Source organism: Nesoenas mayeri, assembly GCF_963082525.1.
Source record: "Nesoenas mayeri genome assembly, chromosome: 3".
NCBI classification, from domain to species: Eukaryota; Metazoa; Chordata; class Aves; order Columbiformes; family Columbidae; genus Nesoenas; species Nesoenas mayeri.
The window spans coordinates 7,945,681-7,970,313 of NC_137544.1; the positions used below are offsets into that span (position 1 = coordinate 7,945,681).

Here is a 24,633-nt window from a genome sequence, read left to right on the forward strand (position 1 = left end):
CTTCAAAGGAGACCTTTAACTGGGGTGAGACAAAGGAGTAGAAAAGCAGTGAGGTCATGAGCTTGTGGTGATTGCTGAGCAGCTATTGCATCTGAGAGGAAAAGCAACAGAAATTCACCATTATTAGAAAGCAGGATTTGCAACATAACTCCAAAAGGTAATAAACTAATAGTGTCTGAGGGTTTTCCTTCATACCTCTAATAACATTCTTGTTACATATTAAATAATTGAACTGTAGGATTAACACAGCAAAATATTTTTTAATTTATTTTCAAAATAAAACAATTATTTTAAATGTCATCTGTCTGTAAGACTGATCAAAGCTATTTACAATTAAAATACTTTACAAAAATATATTTTTAACTTAAAAAAATATAAAAGAAATCACAGAGATTAAGTCTGCAAGAGTTAGATTCTAGTCCCAGAAGATCCTGGAGAAATATTCACAAGAAAACATAAAGAGTCTGTGACACACTACAGTTTCTACAGTAAAGCATCCTTGTTATTCTATAACAATATTTATTGCAAATATACAAAATTATAAAATATTAGAAATCTAATAAGGGATTATGAAATAAGGTTCAGTAGATCTTACTGGGAAGCAACAGGCAGACTGTCCTAGAGCGTCAGTTACTAGAAGGGAACTCAAGTTGTTCTTATGATCAAGATGTCTGGTATTAACAGTCTGATAAAGTGAGACATGTGACAACTCCAGCTCTGTGCACATGGTTTCCATATGTACTGGGTGCCAAACCATGCCCATCTGACATCATCTTCACAATGTGTTTGCTCTTCCCCAGATGTTCTCTTGTGCAACTTCTTACCTCACTGAACCACATTTACCATCAATAAACATTCATCTAACTCCTCATCTGCACAGTCACTTCCCTTCTTCCTGTCTCAGGGTCAAAACACCTGCACGTGACGAATTCTTTTTCACCAGGGATGGCTTAAAATAACCCTACCGAAAAAAAAATCACTGTGGACCATATGTCAGAAGAGCTCAATGACTCCTGAGTCAGTGATATTTGCAATTAATACTGAAAATTGCTGGTAAAGGTATCTACTTGCTAGCAGTGATAAACTTCACAGGCACTTCCGTTCTTTACAGGAACCCTTCCAAAAGGGTAAAGCAATAAAGCACTGTCATAAGTTTTGGAATGCCTGAAACATCAGTTTGACAATTGTAACTTCTAAAGAGAATCCTTAACATAGGAGTAGATGGCAGTAAAAGACATTTCAAAAGAAGACATTTGGGAAAACAAAAAAACAACCAACCAAAAACTCCTCAAGTATTTAACAAGAAGACAGTGGTTACCACTGCATCTTTGAGTAGGTAGGATCCACTAATTAAATTGCATATTAGAACTGCTTCAGTGTGAGTATCAGGCTTGTCTCAGTAATGTAAGTGATGCTTCAAAAATTTCTATTTCCTGATCATCAATTTAAGGTGTTCAAGTTTGTGCTTTTCAATGAAGTCTTCAACAATATGCAGAGCTTTGACTTTCACCAGAAGGAGAAGAACTTCTTTTGTTTCATTACTATAAAATAAAATGAAAATAAAGAAAAATGTGATATAGAACACATTTATGTACCTGACTTCAGAACACTTCATGTTTATTCATTTTAAAGAGTTGAGTATCTCTCCTTGGCTACATCTAGCACCCCAAACTACCACATAAAACCAGAACTGCAGAAGAACTCCTTGGCATTACGAACTCCATCTTTTGTTTTATCTATCTGTATGTGACTAGAACATCCTTGAAAGTGTCCAATATGTGAGGCTTAGGCAATTCAATAAGTATTTAACACAAAGTATATGAGGAAGTGCTTGAATCCCAAGGAAAACTACCTGCGGTTGTTCTTGTGTAGCACACACGCACACTGCAGCAAGTGCTGGCAGAAGTTCCGTAACTCGGGAAGAGTTGATCCACTTTTAAGATCTTGGAACCATCTTTCTGGGAGGGACGCTACCACCTGTTCGCCCCAAAAATATTTGGAAAGTTTAAAAAATAAAAGTCATTCAATATAATCAAGTCATATCATTTCTGATGGGGACTTCTCTTTTGGGGATCTTCAGTCAGTATTAGCAGCGTGTTTGTTCTTTGAAACCAAGATTGATTACCCCTACAAGTAGTTATTCTTAAGAACTTATGGACCAATATTTGCTCTCAAATGTTTTTATGCACTGAGATCATAAAAAATTAAAAACTTCCAAGCATTGTTTATTTTTTTTTTTAGTATTCCATCTTCAGTTTAGACCTCTCTTCATGGAAAATCAATTTTGGCATATGCCCTCTTCCAAAGTACATGTTATCTTTTACCTTTTTACACTTCTCTATATTATCCAGCCCTGGTGGTGTGTTTAAGAGGTTGAGAAGAAGGTAACGATTCAGCAACTTGCTCAGTCCCAAATCACGGACTGTATCTTCTTGTACAATCCCGTCCCAAAGAAGAACATTGGAGAGCAGCTGCAGGAATGAAGAACAACATTTACCTGATGGCTGCAAGTGTGCTAAAACACAATATTACAATTTTATATAAGAAAGACAAAATGATAATTATGTCCAACCAATTTAAGTACTCAAGACCCAGGATTCACAGTCTCCAAACTTACTGTCAGTTACCCACTAATAAGCTGTGTATAGTAAGCAATCAAGTATGACAATTAATTTTAGATGTGCATATGAACTGTCCACTGATACGTGTATACATGACCTCTCAAGGTTGGGAAAAGCATTTTACCTTTCTAATAGGTTAACAATTTGCTAAGTACAGAAGACAACCATGTTTCATTCTTTTCACAGAGGAGCCAGCAGTCAAATCTGAAAGCCCGGAAGCAGGAAAGAGTATTTAAGACACTCCCCCTGCAACCAATACAGACCAAGAACAAGTGGCACCCAATTCTAAGCGAAACTGCAGAGAATCCAAGACAGAAATAAAAAGATTTACTAGACCTGCTATGTATAAGACAGTTCATAGCAGCACAGAGATTTTATTTTTTAAATTTATCTCAGTATTATTACATACTGAGAGTTTGCCTCTGTTAACCCATCACTAGAAATCCTTGTAATTGTTGCCATTTTTTAGTCTGATATAAGAACATGACTATTTTTTCCCTTAACTCAGAAAAGGTTAATTTTAAGGTAACTGTTAACCTCAAGGTGTTTTACCCTCACAGCCATACAACCTGCTATGTTTGCAGTCACCCGTCAAAAAGCACTCAAATTCAAAAACCTTTTGCACATTTCCCTGGGTTATCTGATGGGACACTTCCCTCTAACTGCATGAATGGCTAAAAAAATATATATATCAAAGAGAAAGGAGTGCTTCCACTGGCCAGCATTAATCAGGAAAGCACACAGCACAGTAAAAAGGCAGCATGTTTTGAGCAACACGATCCATCTACACTAGGCAAGTTCGGCGATACTGGGATACAAACATGGAACTTCCATCATCTGGACTTTTGTCTTGGAAGAGTCCCTGGCTCACTTCTCACCCAGCCCAATTAGTATCTTTCCACACAATTCCTGGCCATGGTTTGGAGGCCATTCCTAATAAGCAATGTGAAGATGGTGACCTGTATTGAAAAATGGGGTTTGATAGCATGAATGGGGGGCTGGACAATGGAAGTGGGTCCCTGTGCCAAAGAGAAGGTTGAAGCAGAGATGAGTTACGCTACTTTAAGTAGGTGCCAAGAGTTCACTCTTTACCAGGAGGCGACTGAATTCACTCCTCCACTTCAGAAAAAGTGATGTGACAACAAGTCAAGAGACAGACTGAGCAAGGAGCAGCTGAGGGAACAGAGGCTGTTCAGCCTGAAAAAAAGGAGGCTGAGGGAAGACCTTATCACTGTCTACACCTAGGAGGTTGTAGCAGAGGGGGCTGGTCTCTTCTCACAAGTAACAAGTGATAGGACAAGAAGAAATGGCCTCAAGTTGCACCAGGAGGAGTTCAGATTGGACATTAGGAAACATTTCTTCATGGAAAGGGTTGTCAGGCATTGGAACAGGCTGCCCAAGGAAGTGATGGAGTCACCATTCCTGGAGGTGTTTAAAAGATGAGGAGATGAGGTTCTTGGGGACATGGTTTATAGGTGAACTTGGCAGGGTTAGGTTAATGGTTGGACCCGATCTAGAGGGTCTTTTCCAACCAAAATGATTCTATGAGGGTTTGCATAACTAACACCATTTTATAAGGCAAATAGCCATTCTCTGTGACCAAGCTGGTCATATATTAGGCCCCTTTCCCCTCAGCATCAGTCCATGATGTTCCTGTGCACCAAGTAGATGAACCAAACAGATTTCTTCTTCCCCTTTCTGTCGTCCTCAAGATTCCTGGGCACCAGGCTGGCTACTCCCCTCCTTACCAGCCTCAAAGGTCCCAGGCACCTGGCAGTGCTGACCCCTCACAGAAGAGGGAAACATAACAGCACACGGAGAACTGTCTATAAAATCAAGCAGTTCCAAGTCTTAAGGGCAACCTGCACTAGAACTGCTGCTGGACAGTGAGACTCGTGAGCCCCACTGGTGACCATGGACACCTCCACCATCCTCTGCTTCCTGTGAGGAGTGACTCATCTTCTTTTATGTGTTTCGAGTCAAGATTATGACTGTTTTATTATTGATACTGCAGGGCAAATACTAAGATTTGACCCAATCTGCAGAAGGTGCAGATGATTGGGAACCACAAATTAGCTGCGCTATAAATTCTGTGCTGTGCTTCTTACAAAATTGTGCTACCTTGATTCTGATTATAAAAATCCTGTGCCACTCTGATCACAAGGCACTATGCTGATCATAGAATTCTGTTGACTTAGTGTCATCATCATTCTGCCCAGGATCCCCCCAAAAAACCTCTCTGTCCCCATAGTGTCGGGTGACAACCTGTTATTAATAGCAGAGCAGCACTGACTGATTAATATGAAGTAAGGCCAATGGGCCTGGCTGACTAAGGAAAAAAATGAAGTAGCAGGAACAGATGGTCAGATCAAAACCTCTTGCAGAAGATGTACCAGTTGGGTACACAGAAATAAGGTGTTCCTTATAGTTCATTCTTAAATCATCACATGCAGGCTGCACAGCAAACACATCCTTCACCGAGAAAAATTGTTATCAATCCTAATAAAAATGTATTAATCTCCCTGGAATCAGACTTGCCAGAAGATGTATTTCCTGACGGCAAAATATTTTTTCACTAAAATGGATCTGAAAGAAAAAAACAACAATAACAACAACAAAACAGACAGGTATATCTTATCTACCTTAAAAGCTGACCAAAATCTTCTTTCTTGAAATTTTGAACATGGTGATGATTTGTCTTCCACAGCGCTAGTCATGAAAAGAAGAAAAAAAATAGGCAAAATAAGGACTTTTGTTTGTTTGCTTTCCAAAGACAAACAGACAATTAATCTCTCGGATACTGATGAATAATGCTGGCATTCTTTCAGCAGTGACAGCCACAGCCAGAATAACAGTCTAAGAAAAAAGCTGTCAATTTTAACATGTTATAACATAACTACTATGAAATAATTTCCAATAAAATTACCAATTGGAAACACTTTTGTTTCCAGACAACACATTTCATGGATCCAGGTCAAAACAGCATTACTTTGAACCAAACATCCTACAGCAGCTTTTGTAAAGCTTCTCTCCTAGATGTATCTTAACCCCCTATCTCGCAGACTCCTACTCATTCCCGTCTTCAAAACAGTGTCCAGTAAAAAGAATCAACAACACAAACTCTTTTAGGAATGACAGGAGGGATCAGGGGACACACATACGTGACACCAGACCACCTAAACTAACACAGATGTAAGTTGCTCTGCTAAAACCAGATTGTGGATCTGATATACTGGAAGACTTCTGGTTACAGAAGCAAAAACCATTATGACAGTGGAGTTACTCTTATTAGAAAGAGTTCATAAATGCAAATAAGGCTTTATAACCTTTCCTTTATTAATAAAGAGTAGAAGGCATGGTTGTTCCACTAACTGTGAATGGATATCTACAATATTTCCGCTACATGTGTGGGGAAGAAGGTGCAGAAATTTGTTTTAAAGTCCCAGAGTCACCTTACCTTTTAGGATATAGAGGAATAAACACATCTTCCTCTACAGATTTCTTCATTCTTAGAACAACCATGTTCACCAAATCCTATTAAAAAAAGGAATTATTAATGCATCATAGAATCATCGAATGGTTTGGGCTGGAAGGGGCCTTAAAAAGATCATCTAGTTCTACCTGCCCTGCTGTGGGCAGGGACACCTTCCACTAGACCAGGTCTCAAAAAGAAGCATGGCCTCACAAGAATGACTTCATCTTCCATTTATAACAACTTATTTGTTCATCTAGAAGTGCAATACGTTAATTAGATCTAAGTACGGTTGTCACTTGTATATAATAAACACTGAGACCATGAATATATTAAAAAGAGTAAACAAAGCACAACTGTAATTGCCCACAGGTTAACCCAGAAGATTTTTCTTTTTTAAGATGAACTCATGTTCCTAAGTGAGGCTTTTTTTGCATGTTAATTTGCAAGGCAGTAAGAAAACTGTATAGATTAACAACAAAATAAGTGGTGCACAAAGAATATCCATAAAAAGCTGTGAAATTCTACGTAAAAAAATCACCATAGCTAGGACAGTATGTGTTTTTAGGTAACATCCTTTCAGGTGCCACAGATTGTCACCTACATTTTCTTTAAAGCCTCTTTTTTTGTTTTCAATTTAACTAAAGTTCTGGTTTACTTTCTGTACAAACAGCATCTTGGCTAAACCACTTGACTAAATATCCACTGATTCCACCAGTTTTATACTTGATAAACCTCCAGATTTCCATCAGAATAGATCTCAAACCAAGCTGAAGAAGGGCATGCTAGAGTGACTATGTGTATAAAAGTCATTATTAAAAGATTGCTCAGATTATGAAGTAGTCTTTCCCCTAGACAATTAATTAACCTTTGGGGATTTTCAAATTTGAAAATTCTAGAGCTACTTTATAAATAAAAGCTTAAGGAGTTGAACACTGGAGCATTATTAGCATTTAAACCTCCAATTTGAAAATAATTAAATGCAAATCTAAATTCTAATCTTTGTTATTCAAGTGAAGCAAGATTAGATCAGGTTTTTGATAGATACAGGTAGAATTTGTCTAGGAACAGCAACTAATTTCTGCCTCAAGAGTGTCCCAGCATCTTCAACAGTTAAATCTTCTTGATATAAAGTGATAAAACAAACAAGTAATCAGAACCGAACAAATTCAGGATGATGTTTTAAGTGCCCATATGAGCGCACACATAAAGCTCACGCAGTGGATCGAGTTCTCCTTTCCCGAGTACCACAGAAGCTTTTACCTCTTTTGCTCGACTGCATTCGCTTTTGGAAAGAGCTTTTTTTTCAAAGATGTTATGGCAAAGCTGTACGAGGTTCTTTGTCTGTGAAGTGGATAAAGGATCCCACATATTCTCCACAAATGCTGGAAAAAACCCAATAATTAATTTCATTCACAATATACAATGGTTACCCACTCCAGTTTCAAGGCATTACAATGTAATATAAATAAACATATAAAAAGCTAAACCTATCACAATAATCTTCAGAAGAGGCTACTTTAGGCTGACTCTGTGGAACTACATAATCACTACATCTTGAAGCATCATTACATAACTAACATTATTTGATATCTAGCACTTTTATTTAAGGCTTGATTGCCAAGCTGCAGTGAACATCTTCAAGACAATCTTACTGTACCTGTAATTTTTGGAAGAATAGTTTTTCCAATCACTCTTGGCAAAACTTCTTGATCAGGATCATCGTCCCTGTTTGATTCAGATACATTTTGGGCATCACTGAATTCTTCTATAGCTCTGAACCAAGGCATCTCTTCCAACTCTGTACAATCCTGCTGAAATATCATTCCTGTTAGTTATTCACCTGGTCAGGACTGAGAGAAAAGTTCCATGCAAAAATGCACCCAGTGATACCACTTCAGTTCTCAATTTCAGACCCCCCTTCATCACTGAACAAACCAAAACAGCCAGTCAGGAAAAGCCTGAATGTAAAGGATGGGATTGTCTAATTGTCTTCAAAGAACTCAAGAGAAGAATTTATTTTGACATGGGCTGTTGCAGAAGTGGCTGGAGATAAGGGCAAAGGAGAAAGCTAGGAAGATTCCAACCACATGCTTCAATTTCGGAGACCAACAACATTCCTATTATTTTCTAATGCATTGTGCTATGCATAGGATGAACTACATCTCATTTTTCATATTAATACAGATTAAAATGATGGACTTTCTCCTTCTAGTTCACATACTTATCCCAGGTTCTGGAACATCTCTACAGCCCATGTTACAGAGTTCCCATGCAGAAGTCTTCCCTGCAAACAGCCTTTGCTCAGACATGCTTTGAGCTGCCAGAAATAGCCACACAAATCACCAAATAACAATGACAAATAAGGGTAAAAAAGTCTGCAAAGATGGTTCAGTCCACAACAGGCTTTACTGACTATAGCTACCGCTACAGTGCAATACCCAGAAGCACAGGGGCCACCCATATATTAATACACAAACACACAATTTTTTAAGGAAATGAAACCAAATGATGCACCTACCTCAAGAGGATTCCAATTTATGAGCTGAACTCTGATCAATGGATTTAATAGCTTAGGTAGGCAGAAACTGATATAAGCATCACAGTAAGAGTCAGGAAACTTCTCTTTCCATTCCTGGAATTTCAACAGGATTTTTCTGATGTCACAAAAATCTGCATGTACATCTTCAAAGATTTTCCTACTATCCTCTAAAACGTTATCTATGGATAATATTCATTGGGAATAAAAAGAAACAATCACAGAACTTATTGAGGCATAAACTGAGTTTAGATACCTATAGGACATAAGAAATATCTGTATGATAATTGCATTTGTTATTTATCTTTGAGACACCTAACACGGAAGCAGGTTTTAAAATTGGCTCCCTGGAAAATCCAGTTTCAGAAAGAAATATTGTCAGAAGACCAGAAAAGGCAAGTTTCTCATGATCTATTCCACAGACTTATACAAACACTGTTTCAAAATTCACACCACAGTGGCAAGATTGCAGACATGAAACGCCTGCTGCTGCTATCCAGAGGAAAGGTATTATGCCTTCCCTGCTCCTCTTCATCCACTCATTCAAGACGATTAAAACATCAACTTTTAATTCACCTTGTCATCAGAAAATGAACTGATTCTACAAAATGCATTGTAGCATTTCATCAAGTACTGTCGGATCAGCTTTGGCATAAACTAGGAGAGCTTACTTCCAGCTGAAATAGTGATGTGTAATGCCAGCCCACAGTAACTCACGCCAAAGGAAAGCTACAACCATACATCTAATCTTCCCAAGTCACTTGTAGGAACTGTCTGAATGCGTTTTTATTCTGCACTGTGTAACTAAGAATACATATCTCAAGTGAAGTATCTCTTCACCTTTCTTTAAAAAAAATTAATAATTAAAAAATATATCAGAAGGAGATTTTGTTGTAGGACATGACAGTAAGGCTGTCACCAACCTTTGCTCTTCTGGAAATCGGTTGCCTCTATCGTAGTCAGCTCATCATCGCTCGACATGCCCTCGTGGTGATCGGCTTCTCCCGAACGCTCTCTCGCTTGCCATCTGCGAGTCCTGTATTTTGTAATGAACTAGATGAGTTATCCTCCCCTTGTATGCAGAAGGAAGTTTAATGAAAAATAATCTAACTTCAAAAAATGTACCAAACCCAAGCTTTGAGACCAACACTCTAAGAAAATGCAATCAGGGACCGGTAGTAACTGTGTAACCAGCACACAGAAGCTGTGGAAGATAGGGAGGCTTTGGGAACTGACATAAATGTCTCTGATCACCCCTATGAACCATGTAATAACCTTTAACTTCACCTCATTCCTTCTGATGAGGTGAATAACTCATCCCACCTGGAACACTAAATATCCAGCATGGTACTGGACGCTGTCTCTGACAGTTTTACTGTACAGGAAACAACTGAGCTCTCAGTCTGACATCTCAGTTCTGGATCCCATCAAAATTGTGACAGCACCCAAGTGCCAGCTGGTTTCAAAAAGCTATTACCATGACACCAAGAACTGTAACAGGCTGCAAATCCAACAGCTTGCATCTCTGCCACAGGAAAATTATATATGATATGAAAATGATATGTAGAAATAACTTCATATGGTTATTTACATCAACTAGCATAAAAATTAATTGCCTCAAGTGGAATTTTTTATTGTATTATTTTTCATCCACTAAAATGCTGAAGTTCTGGTCAAGTACAGTTATCGGTTGAGACACCAAGGGAACTGAAAACCTTTCAAAGCTCCCAATAACTTCAGAAAAACAAACAACGACAAAAAAAAGTACCAATCTCTGAATACTATAATATGCAAAATGTAGTATCTGGCCTACACTGATAGCACAGGAGAAGCCAGATATTGCTTTGCTTCACTCACCACCACCGCTCCCAGCAGCAGCAATACTGCTTAACGTTTTGCTACGTACACAATAATACAAATGTATATTTCTGTATAAGGCCATAATTCTATTTATTATTACAAGACAGAAAAAGTTGGTCATATAGTTTCGTGAATAGCCTCACTTAAGACTTGTTAATTTAAAATAACAAGATCTACCAGCATTCAGATTCGAATCAACACAAAGAGAATGTAATTAACAAACAGATGTTCACCAAGTACTTTGAGTTTTGGAAAGCAAATACTTACTTTTTGAATAATCTCATTTAGGTTTACGTTCATTACCACATCAATGACAGAAAGCCAGTATACAATATGTGCATCAGAGTTAAGTGTATATATACAATACCTACCTTCGATGTTCACACATTTCCCGAAGCTGTGTCTTCTCATCGCCTTCCAATCCGCCATTAGTCGGTCTGTCATTCCCACCTATTAGAAGACAGAAACAGCCAAAACCAAAATGGTATGAATCTCAAATTCCTACTTTCCCAATAAGGAAACACTGACTCTCCTTCTATGCTTCATTTTGAAAACAGCCAAAGGAAAAATCAAACCTCCTAATCAAAACTCTAACAGTCTCCAGATTAATGCACAGTACATATTACTTGTTAACTGCATGTAGTCAGACATGCGTGTTCCCTTGCAGCAGTTGATGAAAAACTGAGTTTGTTGACACTCCAGTCAACGCTCACTGCTCCCCAAGCCTGCAAAAGGAAGTCTGTGCCTTCCACAGCAGGTTCTTAGCCATAGGAAAGGCAAGTATAGGGATATATCTGTATGTCAAAATTGCATCCATGTAATAAATAACTTCTGAGGTCCAGTTCCAACATTGTAGCGGAAATTACACTACTCAAAAAAAATCACTGCATTTAGATTTCAAGACCAGTCAGTTCCTCGCTGCCTCCTGCTGAATAGTCACTGACTGTGTGACCCCAGTTACTGCACTATAACTCTTGAATCCAACATAGAAATAGAAATTAGAAGCATTTTCTAGTTAGACCATTCATTTGTATCACTATACGCTGGGTGATACCTGCACAACATGCCAAAAAGAAAAGCATGCTACTACTGAAGTATTACCACAGAAGAAGAAACAGCCTTTCCACTATATTAAATACAACTAGGAACATAAAAAGTAATTAAAAGCACTGTTAAATACCCAAGTACACTCTCAGTTTGTAATGAGCTGGAATTAAAATCATTTTAAAGGCAACTATTATGGCATTAACCTTTCCTTCTGAACAGCTGCTGTCAGCCCACTACACCACATTACAAAACTGTACAGGCTGCCAGCACTCTCTAATCAGCAGTTTATCCCATGTAGTGAGAAAACAGAACTGTATGATTAGTAGTTACCAGAAACCAGTACATCTGGCCTCCATCTGTACCCAGCAGCTCCAAGCATATTGTTCCTAGTTTTGCCTAAACAGTTTTAAAGAGTTCGGTTTGGGAGGTTTGGTTTGTTTTTATAGGCAGCAGCTAAAGATTCACACTGCACACAAACAACACATTGGTGTGGAAAGAAAATATGAGAAAGTTGTCATTATTTTTCCTACGGTAACTACAAAGTCACGGTATTGTTTCAGATAAAACCCTTACACAAAGAGGCTTGTTCCTTCGTGCCCTTCCCTTCACATACATATCACCTCTTAGTTTGAAATCTCAGTTCTGAGCACACACATAACCTTGAAGACACTCACATAAAAGTGATGTTGCCAAGTAAATGCTGCTTTTTCTGAAGTTCACAGAATCTTCCATCAGCAAGCTTTCTCCAACTAAACACCTACTAGAAAACTCACTCCATTTTTCTTTTTAATATTGATAGGAAAGTGCTGAGTTGAATAACTAAAAATTGACAAAGTACTTGGTCATGTTATATCAACTACTAAACCAGACAACAAAAGTATCATGGACCTTCCTGAGGTAAGGATTTCAATTAAGGTATAGTAGAGCAAACCTACTGACAATGAGAAGGGGAAAGGAAATCAAAGGTGGAAATGACAGAATCACAGAGTGTTAGGGATTGGAAGGGACCTTGAAATATCATCCAGTCCAATCCCCCTGCCGGAGCAGGAACACCCAGATGAGGTTACACAGGAAGGTGTCAAGGTGGGTTTTGAATGTCTCCAGAGTAGGAGACTCCACAACCCCCCTGGGCAGCCTGTTCAGTTTCTGTCACCCGCACTGAGAAGAAGGTTCTTCTCAAATTTAAGTGGAACCTCTTGTGTTCCAGTTTGAACCCATCACCCCTGGTCCTATCATTGGTTGTCACCAAGAAGAGCCTGGCTCCATCCTCGTGACACTCACCCTTTATATATTTGTAAAGATTAATGAGGTCACCCCTCAGTCCCATCTTCTCCAAGCTAAAGAGCCCCAGCTCCCTCAGCCTTTCCTCATAAGGGAGATGCTCCACTGCCTTCATCATCTTTGTTGCCCTGCGCTGGACTCTCTCCAGCAGTTCCCTGTCCTTCTTGAACTGAGGGGCCAGAACTGGACACAATATTCCAGGTGTGGTCTCACCAGGGCAGAGTAGAGGGGAAGGAGAACCTCTCTGACCTACTAACCACCCCCCTTCTAATCCACCCCAGGTACCATTGGCCTTCCTGGCCACAAGGGCACAGTGCTGGCTCATGGTCATCCTGCTGTCCACCAGGACCCCCAGGTCCCTTTCCCCTACGCTGTTCTCTAATAGGTCATTCCCCAACATATACTGGAACCTGGGGTTGTTCCTGCCCAGATGCAGGACTCTACACTTGCCCTTGTTAAATTTCATTAGGTTATTCCCCGCCCAACTCTCCAGCCTGTCCAGGTCTCTGGATGGCAGCACAGCCTCTGGCATGTCAGCCACTCCTCCCAGCTTAGTGTCATCAGCAAACTTGCTGATAGTGCACTCTATTCCCTCGTCTAAATAGTTAAGGAATATATTGAATAATATTGGCTCCAGTACTGACCCCTGAGGCACTGCACTAGATACTGGCCTCCAAATAGACTCCGCACCATTGACCACAACTCTGTCGTCTTCCCTTCAGCCAGTTAAATCAAAAAACTTAAGCCAAAAGGAAACTATATTTCTGCTCCAAAAGCGAATGTTTCAATAACAAAATAACTTCTAACTTCATACTAACTTGTCAGATGCTGAATATAAGCAGATTCGTTTTTCAGCTCATCTTGTCTTCGTTCCAACACTCTCATGGCTCTTTGCTGAAGAAGTACATGCACAGCCAGTTCTACATCATTGATGTCTTTCAGCTGAAATACAGTAATCATGTTTTCAATTAATTAAAATCCCCAAAGAATTAACAAAAAACAGTTTCCATGTGTTTTCACTATAGCCATGAAATTAGAACCAAAGTATTACAGATTAAAAAGTATGTTGCTCGTCAGCGGAGCTTTTTCCAGGCTTCTTCATACGACTGAAAAACACAACCTAAATGCCAGGTGTTCATCACAGGACAACGTAAGACTTCATACAAAAGGTTCAACACTTAGGTGCACTTAGTTTGCTTTTGAGCCACTAGCCATTAAAGAAAATGCATTCATTAACTAACACTTGTTCTCTTTGAAGTTACATAAAGAAATTCACAATTGTGATGCAATTAAGTGACATAAATTCGATTTCATAGCACTATTTATAGAGGATACAAGCAGTTTACATTCACTGAGGCCCAACTTTAGGCAGCTCCTCCCCTTCTCCCAACCTCCATCTCTTTAAAGACACAAGGTTTGCAGTTCAGGAAACAGATGCTGCCAGTAACGTAGACAAATTCTCACAGAGCTCTGCTTACTCAATCTCAACTTCAACCTAATATGACTTCATGTAACCCTGAGTAAAGACATTGAGAAATTCCCAAAGTGAATTTAAGTGCCACCCCTCATTCAACTTCAGTGCACTCTGGTTACTAAACCTGCAGAAAACGCTCTCCAATAACATTTTGTATTAATCCAACAGAATTTAGGTGAGTTCACAGCTCAAGTCAGGCTTGATCATCACTTCAGGTAAGGGTTGATTTGGTTTCCCTATATTTTGTTTCCTGTTAGATTCAAATTTCTGATAGAAATGATTTTTGAGTGCTGTCCCCCATCATTTCCAAACAAAACCCTGTATCTTTTATTGACAGAACACACCTTTACCATCCAAAAAAAAAAAAAAAGGAAGAGGAAAATATACATACTTTTTCATTCAAACAGTTTATCAAGTTTTCTACATATGTCTTCATGGCCCTGTAGAATTTGTAATTCAGAGCTGCATCTGAAGACTTCTCTAACTCTTGGACAGTCATCTTTGAACTTTCAATGTCCTCCATATACTTTTCATATTCCCTCTGGTGGGCACGATGCACATCCTGTAATGATGTTATCCTAAAAAACAATATGCAGACAACTAAAACTATTGTCAATTTAACAGCTGATGCATTCCAAACCATTTTTCCCATTATAATCACATATAAAATCTTTGTCTGTGCTAATAATAGTATTCACATTTGACCTAAGCAGCGTTGAAAGATCTACCCATGCGAGTGTTTGCTGAAGGATGGGCTGTGGACAAGCATCATGCTTTGGAGACTCAAATGTCACTAACATCACGCTAGTTTTGAAAGTGCCACTGAGATTTTACTTAGATCCCTCAAGACACCATGCTTCCCAAAACCATAAAAAGCCAGATTTTGTGATAACACATGAAACAAATTCTACCCAACGCAATCTGGGAAAAACTACAGCTCATGTCAGCACGATACCTAAAATCAGCAATTAGTAATAAAATAAATCTATACAAATAAGGGTCATAGATTTTAGGCATTTACTAAGTTAATACAAATAAGGTTCACATGTGTTAGGTGTTAGGCATTAAGTCACAAGAATGGTATTTGTCAAGATAAGCAGGAGAAGGTTAGGAGACAATGCCCTTGCTCTCAGAAGATAAGGTGGCAACACCAGTGCAAGTAGGTTACAAGATGAATAACAAAGGAATGCAATGCATATGCAAAGCATTTCTTGGAACTGTAATGAATATGTATGATCTGTGCAGATATAACCTGTGTCTGGGAATTGTTCGGAGCCCCCCCTAGGCAGAATGATCCCCATGGGAGCCGATGTGCAATAAAGGATGCTTGCTTTTAAAAAACATAATTTTGTTTTGTTTTAGAAGTTTCTTCAATTAGCCAATTTAAAGCATCAAGCACATCCATACTAGTTTAATACAAGTTGCATGGATAGCAGGACCTACAAGCGCTCACCCCACATTCACTACTAAATACAAACCAACTGAGGACTCTTGCTGCCACTGGGAGACAAAACCCAGGAACCCTCGTCTACAGCTGTCACTAATTATTAGATAAGTAGCATGGGAACATTTACATATATATTATAACTTTGCTTCCTCCTTTTTTCTGCCCCCTCTTCCCTCCTTACATATCCCAAGTGTTTGCTGAGCTTGAGCAAGCCTGTAACAGAAAACAACTTAGTTTGCTTCCCTGAAGGAGGAAACATTTTTCAATGAAAATAACTGAGCTAAGCCATTGTCCTCTACTGTGCTAGGGGTTAAAATAAAAGCGATTTCAGCATTTAGCATGTTAAATACATTTATAAAGCTGACATCAAACTGGTTCCCCCTTCTTCATGTTTCCCAACTAGATTTCCCACTCTTGTTAGTCTACTTTCCTTATTTGATTCTGTATATAAATTCCTACTTCATTTAACTCATTCCTTTCAGTGAATATGGCCAAGAAAGCATACAATTCCACAAAAATACTGAGTTCAATTTAGTTGCAACTCTTTAAATAAGCAGGTCAATGATGACCTGCACAAAGCAAAGCATATACAGAGAGAACTCAGAACAAGTCCATAGCGCATATTTATGTTTCAGCTGTATAACGTTACTTGTCTAAACTTATCTGAACAACTGCTTCATGGTGCATGACTGAAGAAAAATAAAATCAAGGCAGGTTCTAGTTTGCCTGAACAGGCTGTAGAGAATTTACTGCTGCTTTAGAAAATACTGAGTTATTTTTGCAGCTGGTAGAAGAACCACCATAAGAGGGCTGGGATTGCCAGATCCTTCTGCCCTAGTTGAAGCTTTACTTGCTGGGCAAATATAATATTGAACCAACATTCCTGACAAAAACTACGAGCAAGCATAAAAAGCTGCTGCTGTTTAAATTAACTTACTCGCTAAAGTTCTAGATTATAAAACACTCTTAAACTGCAAACGTCCCCATAAAACAAAGCATCGCAAGTTGAAAATTAGTAGCACTCTATGGGACAACGTAACAGCCATAGGACACATGAAATAACAGTCAAAAAAGTCCTCCAATACTCTGGAAAAATAATAAGGTTTCGAGGCTGTCATCTCTTATTCAGTGATAAAAACTCCTACAACTCAGAAGTCAAGTTCATAAGAGCAGCATTTACCGTTCAGTCAGTCGCTTCTTCACAATTTCCAAGTTCACGGGCGGTAGAGAAACAGAGGGATCAAACTTTGGTTTAGCTGGTCGAGATTTATGCAGGGAAACATCATCATAAGTTTCCTACAAGAATGTTAAGTGTTAATTTTTAATACGTCATTTACACAAGTGCTCCCTTTGCAGCTCTACAGATCCACAAGATGTATTGACCGAACACACAAGGCATGTGATATAAAGATACATATTTCAATCTTCAAATTAAGTACAGGAAAAGTTGTACAGAAAAGTACAACCAAAAACAAGGGAAACAAGGTACAAAAAAACTGCACAAATATGTTGCCTTAAAAAAATATAGTGCATAAACATCTAAGTAGCACAAAGCAATCCATAATTTAGGGTACACTTAAGTTGCTGTCTTGGTCTGAAAAATATTAATAGCTTTCAATAATGCATAATGCCTCTATACTGACAGCTGCGATTGCTACTATTAAGATTCTTAACATAAAATGTAGAAATAAACTACAGCCAAGCAGTGATGATAACATCTGATTTTACTCATATCATGTCTTTTAAAAACTATCTGAATATATTTACAGTCAATTATTTGCCTCCTATTAGCCATTTAATATTCTATTTTCTCACAGTCCACTTTCTCATTTCCTTCCCCCAATAAATATGAATATTGCCCTCTGACAAAGCCAGTGGCCAAAAGGCAGATTTTTCATTATGACAACTCAACTGTAACTATAACTAAAAAAGCATTCCACTGCATTTTAGCTTCTAAATTAAGACATTTTGCATTCCAAATCAGTAGAAGTTTGTATATTAAAATCTAGCCAAAGCACACGCAGATGAACCAATCAAGTGCATGACTAACAAGGTCTGCTATTAAAATTTCTTGCGGTTTCCTGAACAGCAGAAATTATCTTTTTTTTCCAGAAATGAGTATGGAGGACCCAGGAACACCAATCATGGTGGATTTGATATTCAGCAGCAGAAAAATGCAAATCTCTCCCAGACCTCTAACTACTCCCATTTAACAGGCAGAAGGTTTCTACAGCCACCTATTCTGAAGCAAAGAACTGGTTATTTAGATTTTCCTAGCATGATTCAAGCTAGAAACAAAAACTTCCAGCTCATGTGAAGATACAAAGTTTATTTTTACTAATTATTTACCAGAAAAAAGAGAGAATTCTGCTGAACTGCGAAAAGCACTCTCAGATTATCACCCAACAGAAATTTCGCATAATAAAATAATCATTTTTGCTTTGTGACTTTTTGACATTTGTATTATTTGAATACTCTTGCTTTCAAGATCCCTTGCAGAGGAGCAAAAACATCAGGGTTCAGAATTTAATCCTCTGCTTTTCAATGTCTTCCATCACATACAGGCAGACAACAATATCCTACTTCTGAACAGCTAGACAGAGATTACAGATTCTCATTATCATCCTCCCCTATTTCTTATTGCATTTTATCTGAAGAATTAGGGTGTAACTTCCTAAAAACCTCTCTAACAAGAAGGCAGGTAGGAGATATGACTGTACTCCGAAACAAGCTCTCTTGCCAATAAGCAGAAAAGCATCTTCCAATGGTTAGGAAAGCATGTGTCACCTGAGATAGTTTAACAGCTTTCTTTAATTGCTGTTCTTCCCACTTCATTTGTGCTTCATCTTCACTTGATTCATCACCCACTGGAAGTGAAAACAATCATTATTAGATGTAATTACATCCTCCATCTGTTTTTCTCCTTCTTCTAAAGCAACAATAGTTCTCCCCACCATTACTGGGATGTGATGCATACAAAAACCAGAAGATTAAAAAACCATGGATGGAGGACTTCCAAATAGAAAGGCAAGGAAGGTTTGGAAACTGCTAGTGAGATTTGTAGAATTCACATGAATATCAATTCCCTCAACATACTGTTTGTCAGAGAATTACTACTGCACTACAAGAAACACAAACACCTCATTTTTATGTCTCAAAGCAAAGCTGTGTATACTACATATAAATAAGAGTATAAGTACAGTTAGAATGGAACACCGTGACATTACACACAGCAAATCCTTGAGTGCTCTAAAATGTATGGTCTACTATAGATACAAAAATATCTCCTTAGCATCAGGTAGAATTGCAGAATCAGCTCACAGTATCACAGTATGTTTGGGATTGGAAGGGACCTCAAAAGATCATCCAGTCCAATCCCCCTGCTGGAGCAGGAACGCCTAGGTGAGGTTGCACAGGAACATGTCCAGGTGGGTCTTGAATGTCTCCAGAGAAGGAGACTCCACAATCCCCCTGGGCAGCCTGTTCAGTGTCTGTCACCCGCACTGAGAAGAAGTTTTTTGTCAAATTTAAGTGGAACCTCTTGTGTTCCAGCTTGATCCCATTACCCCTTGTCCTATCATTGGTTGTCACCGAGAAGAGCCTGGCTCCATCCTCCTGACACTCACCCTTTATATATTTGCAAACATTAATGAGGTCACCCCTCAGTCTCCTCTTCTCCAAACTAAAGAGCCCCAGCTCCCTCAGCCTTTCCTCATAAGGGAGATGCTCCACTCCCTTCATCATCTTTGTTGCCCTACGCTGGACCCTCTCCAAGAGTTCCCTGTCCTTCTTGAACTGAGGGGCCCAGAACTGGACACAATATTCCAGATGTGGTCTCACCAGGGCGGAGTAGAGGGGAAGGAGGACCTCTAACCTCACAGTTACAGATTTCTTTTAACCCCTTTTCAAGTAATCAAGAAAACCAGTCTACAACTCTGGTAAACCAGTGCTTCATAAACAAAACTGTAAGCAGCTGTAAGAGGAAGAAAAGCAATGGAAAAGCCACGTATGTTTTGTGCACACTAGGTTTGTCTACTTCTGAAGGGTTGGGTTGTTGGCTTTTTTCCCCACTTCCAAGAACAGCCATAACATCAATGCAGGGACAGCACTGGGAAGACTGGACCAGAAGCAGGAGGCAGGATTTTAAAAACTTACATCAAACAGTTTGTCTTACACCACAGCGACTTGACTCACGCTAAATGCTGTGCCTCCTACATGGCAATTTTTTTGCAGCCAACAAGGCCGAAAATAATTTTAAATGTTTCTCAAAGCATCCTCCATCACCACATCAGTGAGACCTAAACCTGCCCCATGTAAACACCAAGCATCAGCTGTACAGCCTTTTGCCAAGGAGTGAAACCACTTGCTGCACTCACTCTTCACTGGGTAAGTCCTACAATTGCCCAGACACCAGTAAAACAAAGTCACAACCACTGGGAGAAACGGCACAAACTCACCCATGTGTTCAGTCATCCGTTGCCTAAGGGTTCTCATTTTAGGAACAAAATCCAGATTCTTCATATCAGACTCATCTTCACTCTCTAAATCACTGTTTTCTCTTCTCTGAGAGACCTGATGACTGTTTGAAACATCCAGAGGAAGATAATCGGCCCGGGTCCTGGCTAAGTGACGTTTCCTGCGAGCAGCATCAATAGAAGCTGCACTGGGGATACTACCTGTATTGGAGAAAAGAAAATCTAAGCAGAAGACTAAAAGCAACACTCGGCATCACTCCTAATGTCAATAATCACCACTGTTCAGGATCACTGTAGAATTCTGAATATAGGATACAGGATATTTTTCTATTAAGCTTACCGTGTTGAATATAAGGAGGTGGAAAAGCATCCTTAAGAAGTGGTTTTTGGTCTAAAAACAAAGTTCAAACTGTTTTCTTTTAAATAAATTGCCACTAGCCTGTCGTCCTTATTTTCATTTCCCCAAAAGAGATGGGTAACTAAACTTACTGAATTTACAAAGGAATCCAAAGTTTACAAATCAGGCAGCACAAATGATTTTAAATTGTAATCTCATGATGACAACTATGCATCGTTTAACAGGACTGGTTTTGCGACCTTTCTCTCAAAACCAATTGTCGTAATTTCTGATCCATTTCCAAAATTAACACAGAAACACATACAACATCTGCAACCAAAAACAGTGGTGAACCATTGCTATTCTTTCAGATGAAGAGTAGTCCAGACTCAACACAAACAAGATGCCTCCACCTTAAATTATTTAAGCCAAGTGTGATTCATCTTATTTATCTTGTCATATACTTAAAACAATGTTGCAAAATAACTTCCTTTAAAAAAAAAAAATCCAGGAAACTAACCTGGTGATAAATCCTTCCTCCTCTGTGGAGAGCTGGATTCATTTTCAGAGTCTGAGCTGTTGTCGTCCTCACTTAGTGAAGAATAATTGTCATCCTCCTTCTCCTCCTCTTCTTCACAACTGCCTTTGGTCTTCCCAGTTCCAGGTTCCGACTGACAGATTTCTATATCGAGGTGGGGGAAGGCAAGATCCATTATTTCAGTTTCAGCTGCTGGAATCTGATGCACCACAACTGGTTACCAGTAACTATTTACACCCCACTGAAGCAAAGACTGGTCGCTGATCCACCTCCACCTCTCCTCATGAAAACACGTCAAATTTTCCAACACTCCAAGATAGTTATTTACGAGCTTGTCCTTGTCTTGAATCAAAGCATTTGTTATAGTCCCAAACTAATACATCCTTCTGAGACATGGAGCACATTTACAAGCACAAAAGCAATGTTATCAGCTCCCAGATGACAACCAATTAATATCTGAACAGCTCACAGTATGTTTGGATTCATCTCCCTTGACTTCATAAACTGTATTGAGGAAGTGGGTTTGTTTTGTCTTTCAGCATTAACAATGAGTGACTCCTTATTTAAACTGTAAAAGTCCTGTCTCTGATTATATTTGAATTCTTTAAAAACACAGATTTCACCTACCAACACATCTTCAGTAAATCATCAGATTACTGAACAACAGAATGTGTCACCTTTATAAAAGTATGAATTATACTTTTATAAGAAATTACCAACAAAACTTACTGTCTCATCTGAATCATAATGTCAAAGGGAATTACCTCTCAATTTAATTTATTTATTTAATTTATTTAATTTATTTATTAATAGAAAACTTACTATAGTTCGATGAGACTAGGAATACTACTAGAACAATCAAGGCTATTGACTGTATTCAACTAAAATATTTCAAATGCAGTAACAGCACAAAGTTTAAGATTCGCCTTAAGTTTTACGAAACAAAATCCTACTAAGCTCATGTTTCCTATCAATGCAAAAACTCAGCTCAAACTGCAACACGACAGCAATAAGCAGTGATGCTGAGATATAAGTTTATCAGAATTTTATTAACTCTGAGCTACTACAGGGATTATGCATAACCAGCTCTTTTCAAGAACAGCCTCCAAGTTCTGATAATGTTTCATCGAGATCACATGAAAAACCACTTCAGCATAGATAGATTAAAAATATAAATCTGTAAAGCAAGAGTATAAATTTAATCCTGGATTCAATTAACAAGTGGAAATATCTAACAGCAGTATTTGCACATTACTCTTCACTTACAGAGTTTGTAATACATTTTCATAATTATTACATAAAATATTTAACTGAAAAAATAACTTACTTTTGCTTTCCTCAGTTTCTGTCTGTGCAGGCAACACACTGTCCTTCTTTTGAATTCTGAAGGTTACCTCATTGAAGGATGGCTTTTTAATTTTAAAAAGTTCTTCACCTACACAGATAAAACAAAACTATTCTGAGCTGAGTAACACCAGCAAAGACAGCAGTACACACACATACACATATATATATACGTATATTACATATAAAATGCATGTAATCTCTACAGGTGCACAGCGCATTTTTTGAAGTTCTGGCTGCATCAAGTCTAAGTAGCTTTATGGCTTTATCACTCAAGATTCACCACCTCTTAACTTAAAACTCTGCAGCTCAGCCTCCCCAATACAGCAGCACCACACTGTTGAGATGTATAATTTCTCTGCTGTCTGTGTCCGTCACAAAGTGAATCCTGTGTGCTGCCCTGACCTATCTCATTGCGCCCCTGTACTGGGTGCTGGTGAGGCCACATCTCAAATCCTGCGGTCAGTTTTGGGCCCCTCACTACAGGGGAGACACTGAGGTGCTGGAGAGAGTTCAGAGAAGGGCAACGAAGCTGGTGAAGGGTCTGGAGCACAAGTGTGATGAGGAGCAGCTGAGGGACCTGGGGCTGTTCAGCCTGGAGAAAAGGAGGCTGAGGGGAGACCTTATCACTGTCTGCAACTGCCTGAAAGGAGGTTGTAGCATGGAGGGGGTTGGTCTCTTCTCCCAAGTAGCAAGTGATAGGACAAGAAGTTTCACCATGGGAAGTTCAGATCAGATATTAGGAAAAATTTCTTCCTGGAAAGGGCTGTCATGGGAACAGGCTGCCCAGGGCAGTGGTGGAGTCACCATCCCTGAAGGGATTTAAAAGACAGGCAGACGAGGTTCTCAGGGACATGGTTCAGCGCCAGAGTTGGGTTATGGTTGGACTCGATGATCCTGAGGGTCTCTTCCACCAAAATGATTCTATGATTCTGTGACCAACTACCAAAGCAACATCCCGGAAGAGCCGACTGAACATTTACATTTCAGTTATTTAAGCATCGTTAACTCTCCTAATCGTGCAATCACACCCCGCTTATTTTCTCTGGCTTTCTCCAGTTCTAAAAAGCGATCAAGAGCTTCCCACCCAAAAGCACACGGACGTACATAACCTTCAAAGTACTTGTACGCGTGTTTTCTTACCGTCCCGCTCCTCTTCCCCACCGAAGCTCAGCAGCGCCTTTCCCCCCCGCGGCGGCCCGGCCCCGGCCCCAGCTCCTGGGAGGCGCGGCCCTCGGCCTCTTCCACTCTCCTGCCGGCTCCCGGGGCTGCCCGTCGGCTCCTCCGGGGGCAGCGGCCCCTCCGCCGCGCCGGCCCTGCCCTCGTCGGGAGACGCAACGGCGCTGCCGGGGTCCTCCTCGCCCTCGGAATCGGAGGGAGGGCGGCGGGCTGGCGGTGGGGCGGCAGTGACCGGCGGCTCCTCCTCGCTGCTGCCGCTGGAGGCCGCTCGCCGCCGGCCGCGGAAGTTACGCGGGGGCCGGCGGAACATCCCGCCCGGGAAACCGGCCACGGACCCGCCGCACGAATCCCCGGCCCTGCGCGTCTGCGCGGCGACCCCTAAGCTCCGCCCTCACTTTGCACAAACCCCGCCCCACGGCGCGGACCCGCCTATCCTCGCCTAGACCCGCCGGGAGGTGGGCGGGGCACGGGCAACAGTTGTCCAATGAAGATAAGGGGGCGTGTCCCCGCGTTTAACCCTTGAGAAGCCGGGGGCGCGGGAGCGGGTGCTGTGAGGACGCGGGAGGAGTCCCGTAGGTAGAAAGCAGGAGGCTTTTTTGCTGGTAATTAATTAATTAATCATAAATGCGTAAAAATGGGATTTGTTTTGAGGGCTGTGGGCCTGTTTGTGGCGGGGATCGCTGTGGTGGGTGCTGCCCCTGCTGGTTGTGAGAGCAGGAGAAACTTACACGGTTTTGTTGTTATATACGTAATTGATAATAATTTGTAATATATGTAATTGATAATAATTTATGATCGTTTATAATAACGTCTAAAATGTAAAATAAATTATAAATAATGTCAATTGGTAATAACCATACAATTAATAATTACTTCACAGATAATATTTTACTATTATTATATGCTATGCAAATTAGATAAATAAAAATAGATATTTACCAATGCATAATTATTCATAAATATATGTTTCGGAATTATAAATAATATAAACCAATAATTAATAAATATACTTTCTATTA

At 39.7% G+C, this 24,633-nt stretch overlaps 1 protein-coding gene across 3 annotated transcripts; it reads right to left on the reverse strand.

Moving 5' to 3' along the window:
* On the reverse strand, positions 1 to 23,960 carry GCFC2 (GC-rich sequence DNA-binding factor 2). Of its 3 annotated transcripts, XR_013922036.1 has the most exons (19): positions 23,579 to 23,960; positions 22,419 to 22,526; positions 21,074 to 21,235; positions 20,199 to 20,417; positions 18,529 to 18,608; positions 16,922 to 17,037; positions 14,686 to 14,872; positions 13,639 to 13,762; positions 10,864 to 10,942; positions 9,556 to 9,668; positions 8,615 to 8,814; positions 7,754 to 7,907; positions 7,357 to 7,478; positions 6,079 to 6,155; positions 5,264 to 5,330; positions 2,325 to 2,471; positions 1,853 to 1,977; positions 596 to 1,541; positions 1 to 91 (listed from the first exon to the last, which is right to left on the reverse strand). XR_013922036.1 is itself a non-coding variant. In XM_080343080.1 (18 exons), the coding sequence occupies exons 1-18, from the start codon at positions 23,922 to 23,924 to the stop codon at positions 1,427 to 1,429; spliced, it is 2,538 nt and encodes an 845-aa protein (XP_080199206.1). In that variant the 5' UTR covers positions 23,925 to 23,960; the 3' UTR covers positions 253 to 1,426. The 3 variants fall into 3 exon arrangements, 2 of the variants coding, with proteins under 2 accessions (XP_080199206.1, XP_080199205.1); XM_080343080.1 differs by lacking the exon at positions 1 to 91 and having other exon boundaries at positions 253 to 1,541; positions 7,754 to 7,904; XM_080343079.1 differs by lacking the exon at positions 1 to 91 and having other exon boundaries at positions 253 to 1,541.
* Positions 23,961 to 24,633: the final 673 nt, after the last annotated feature.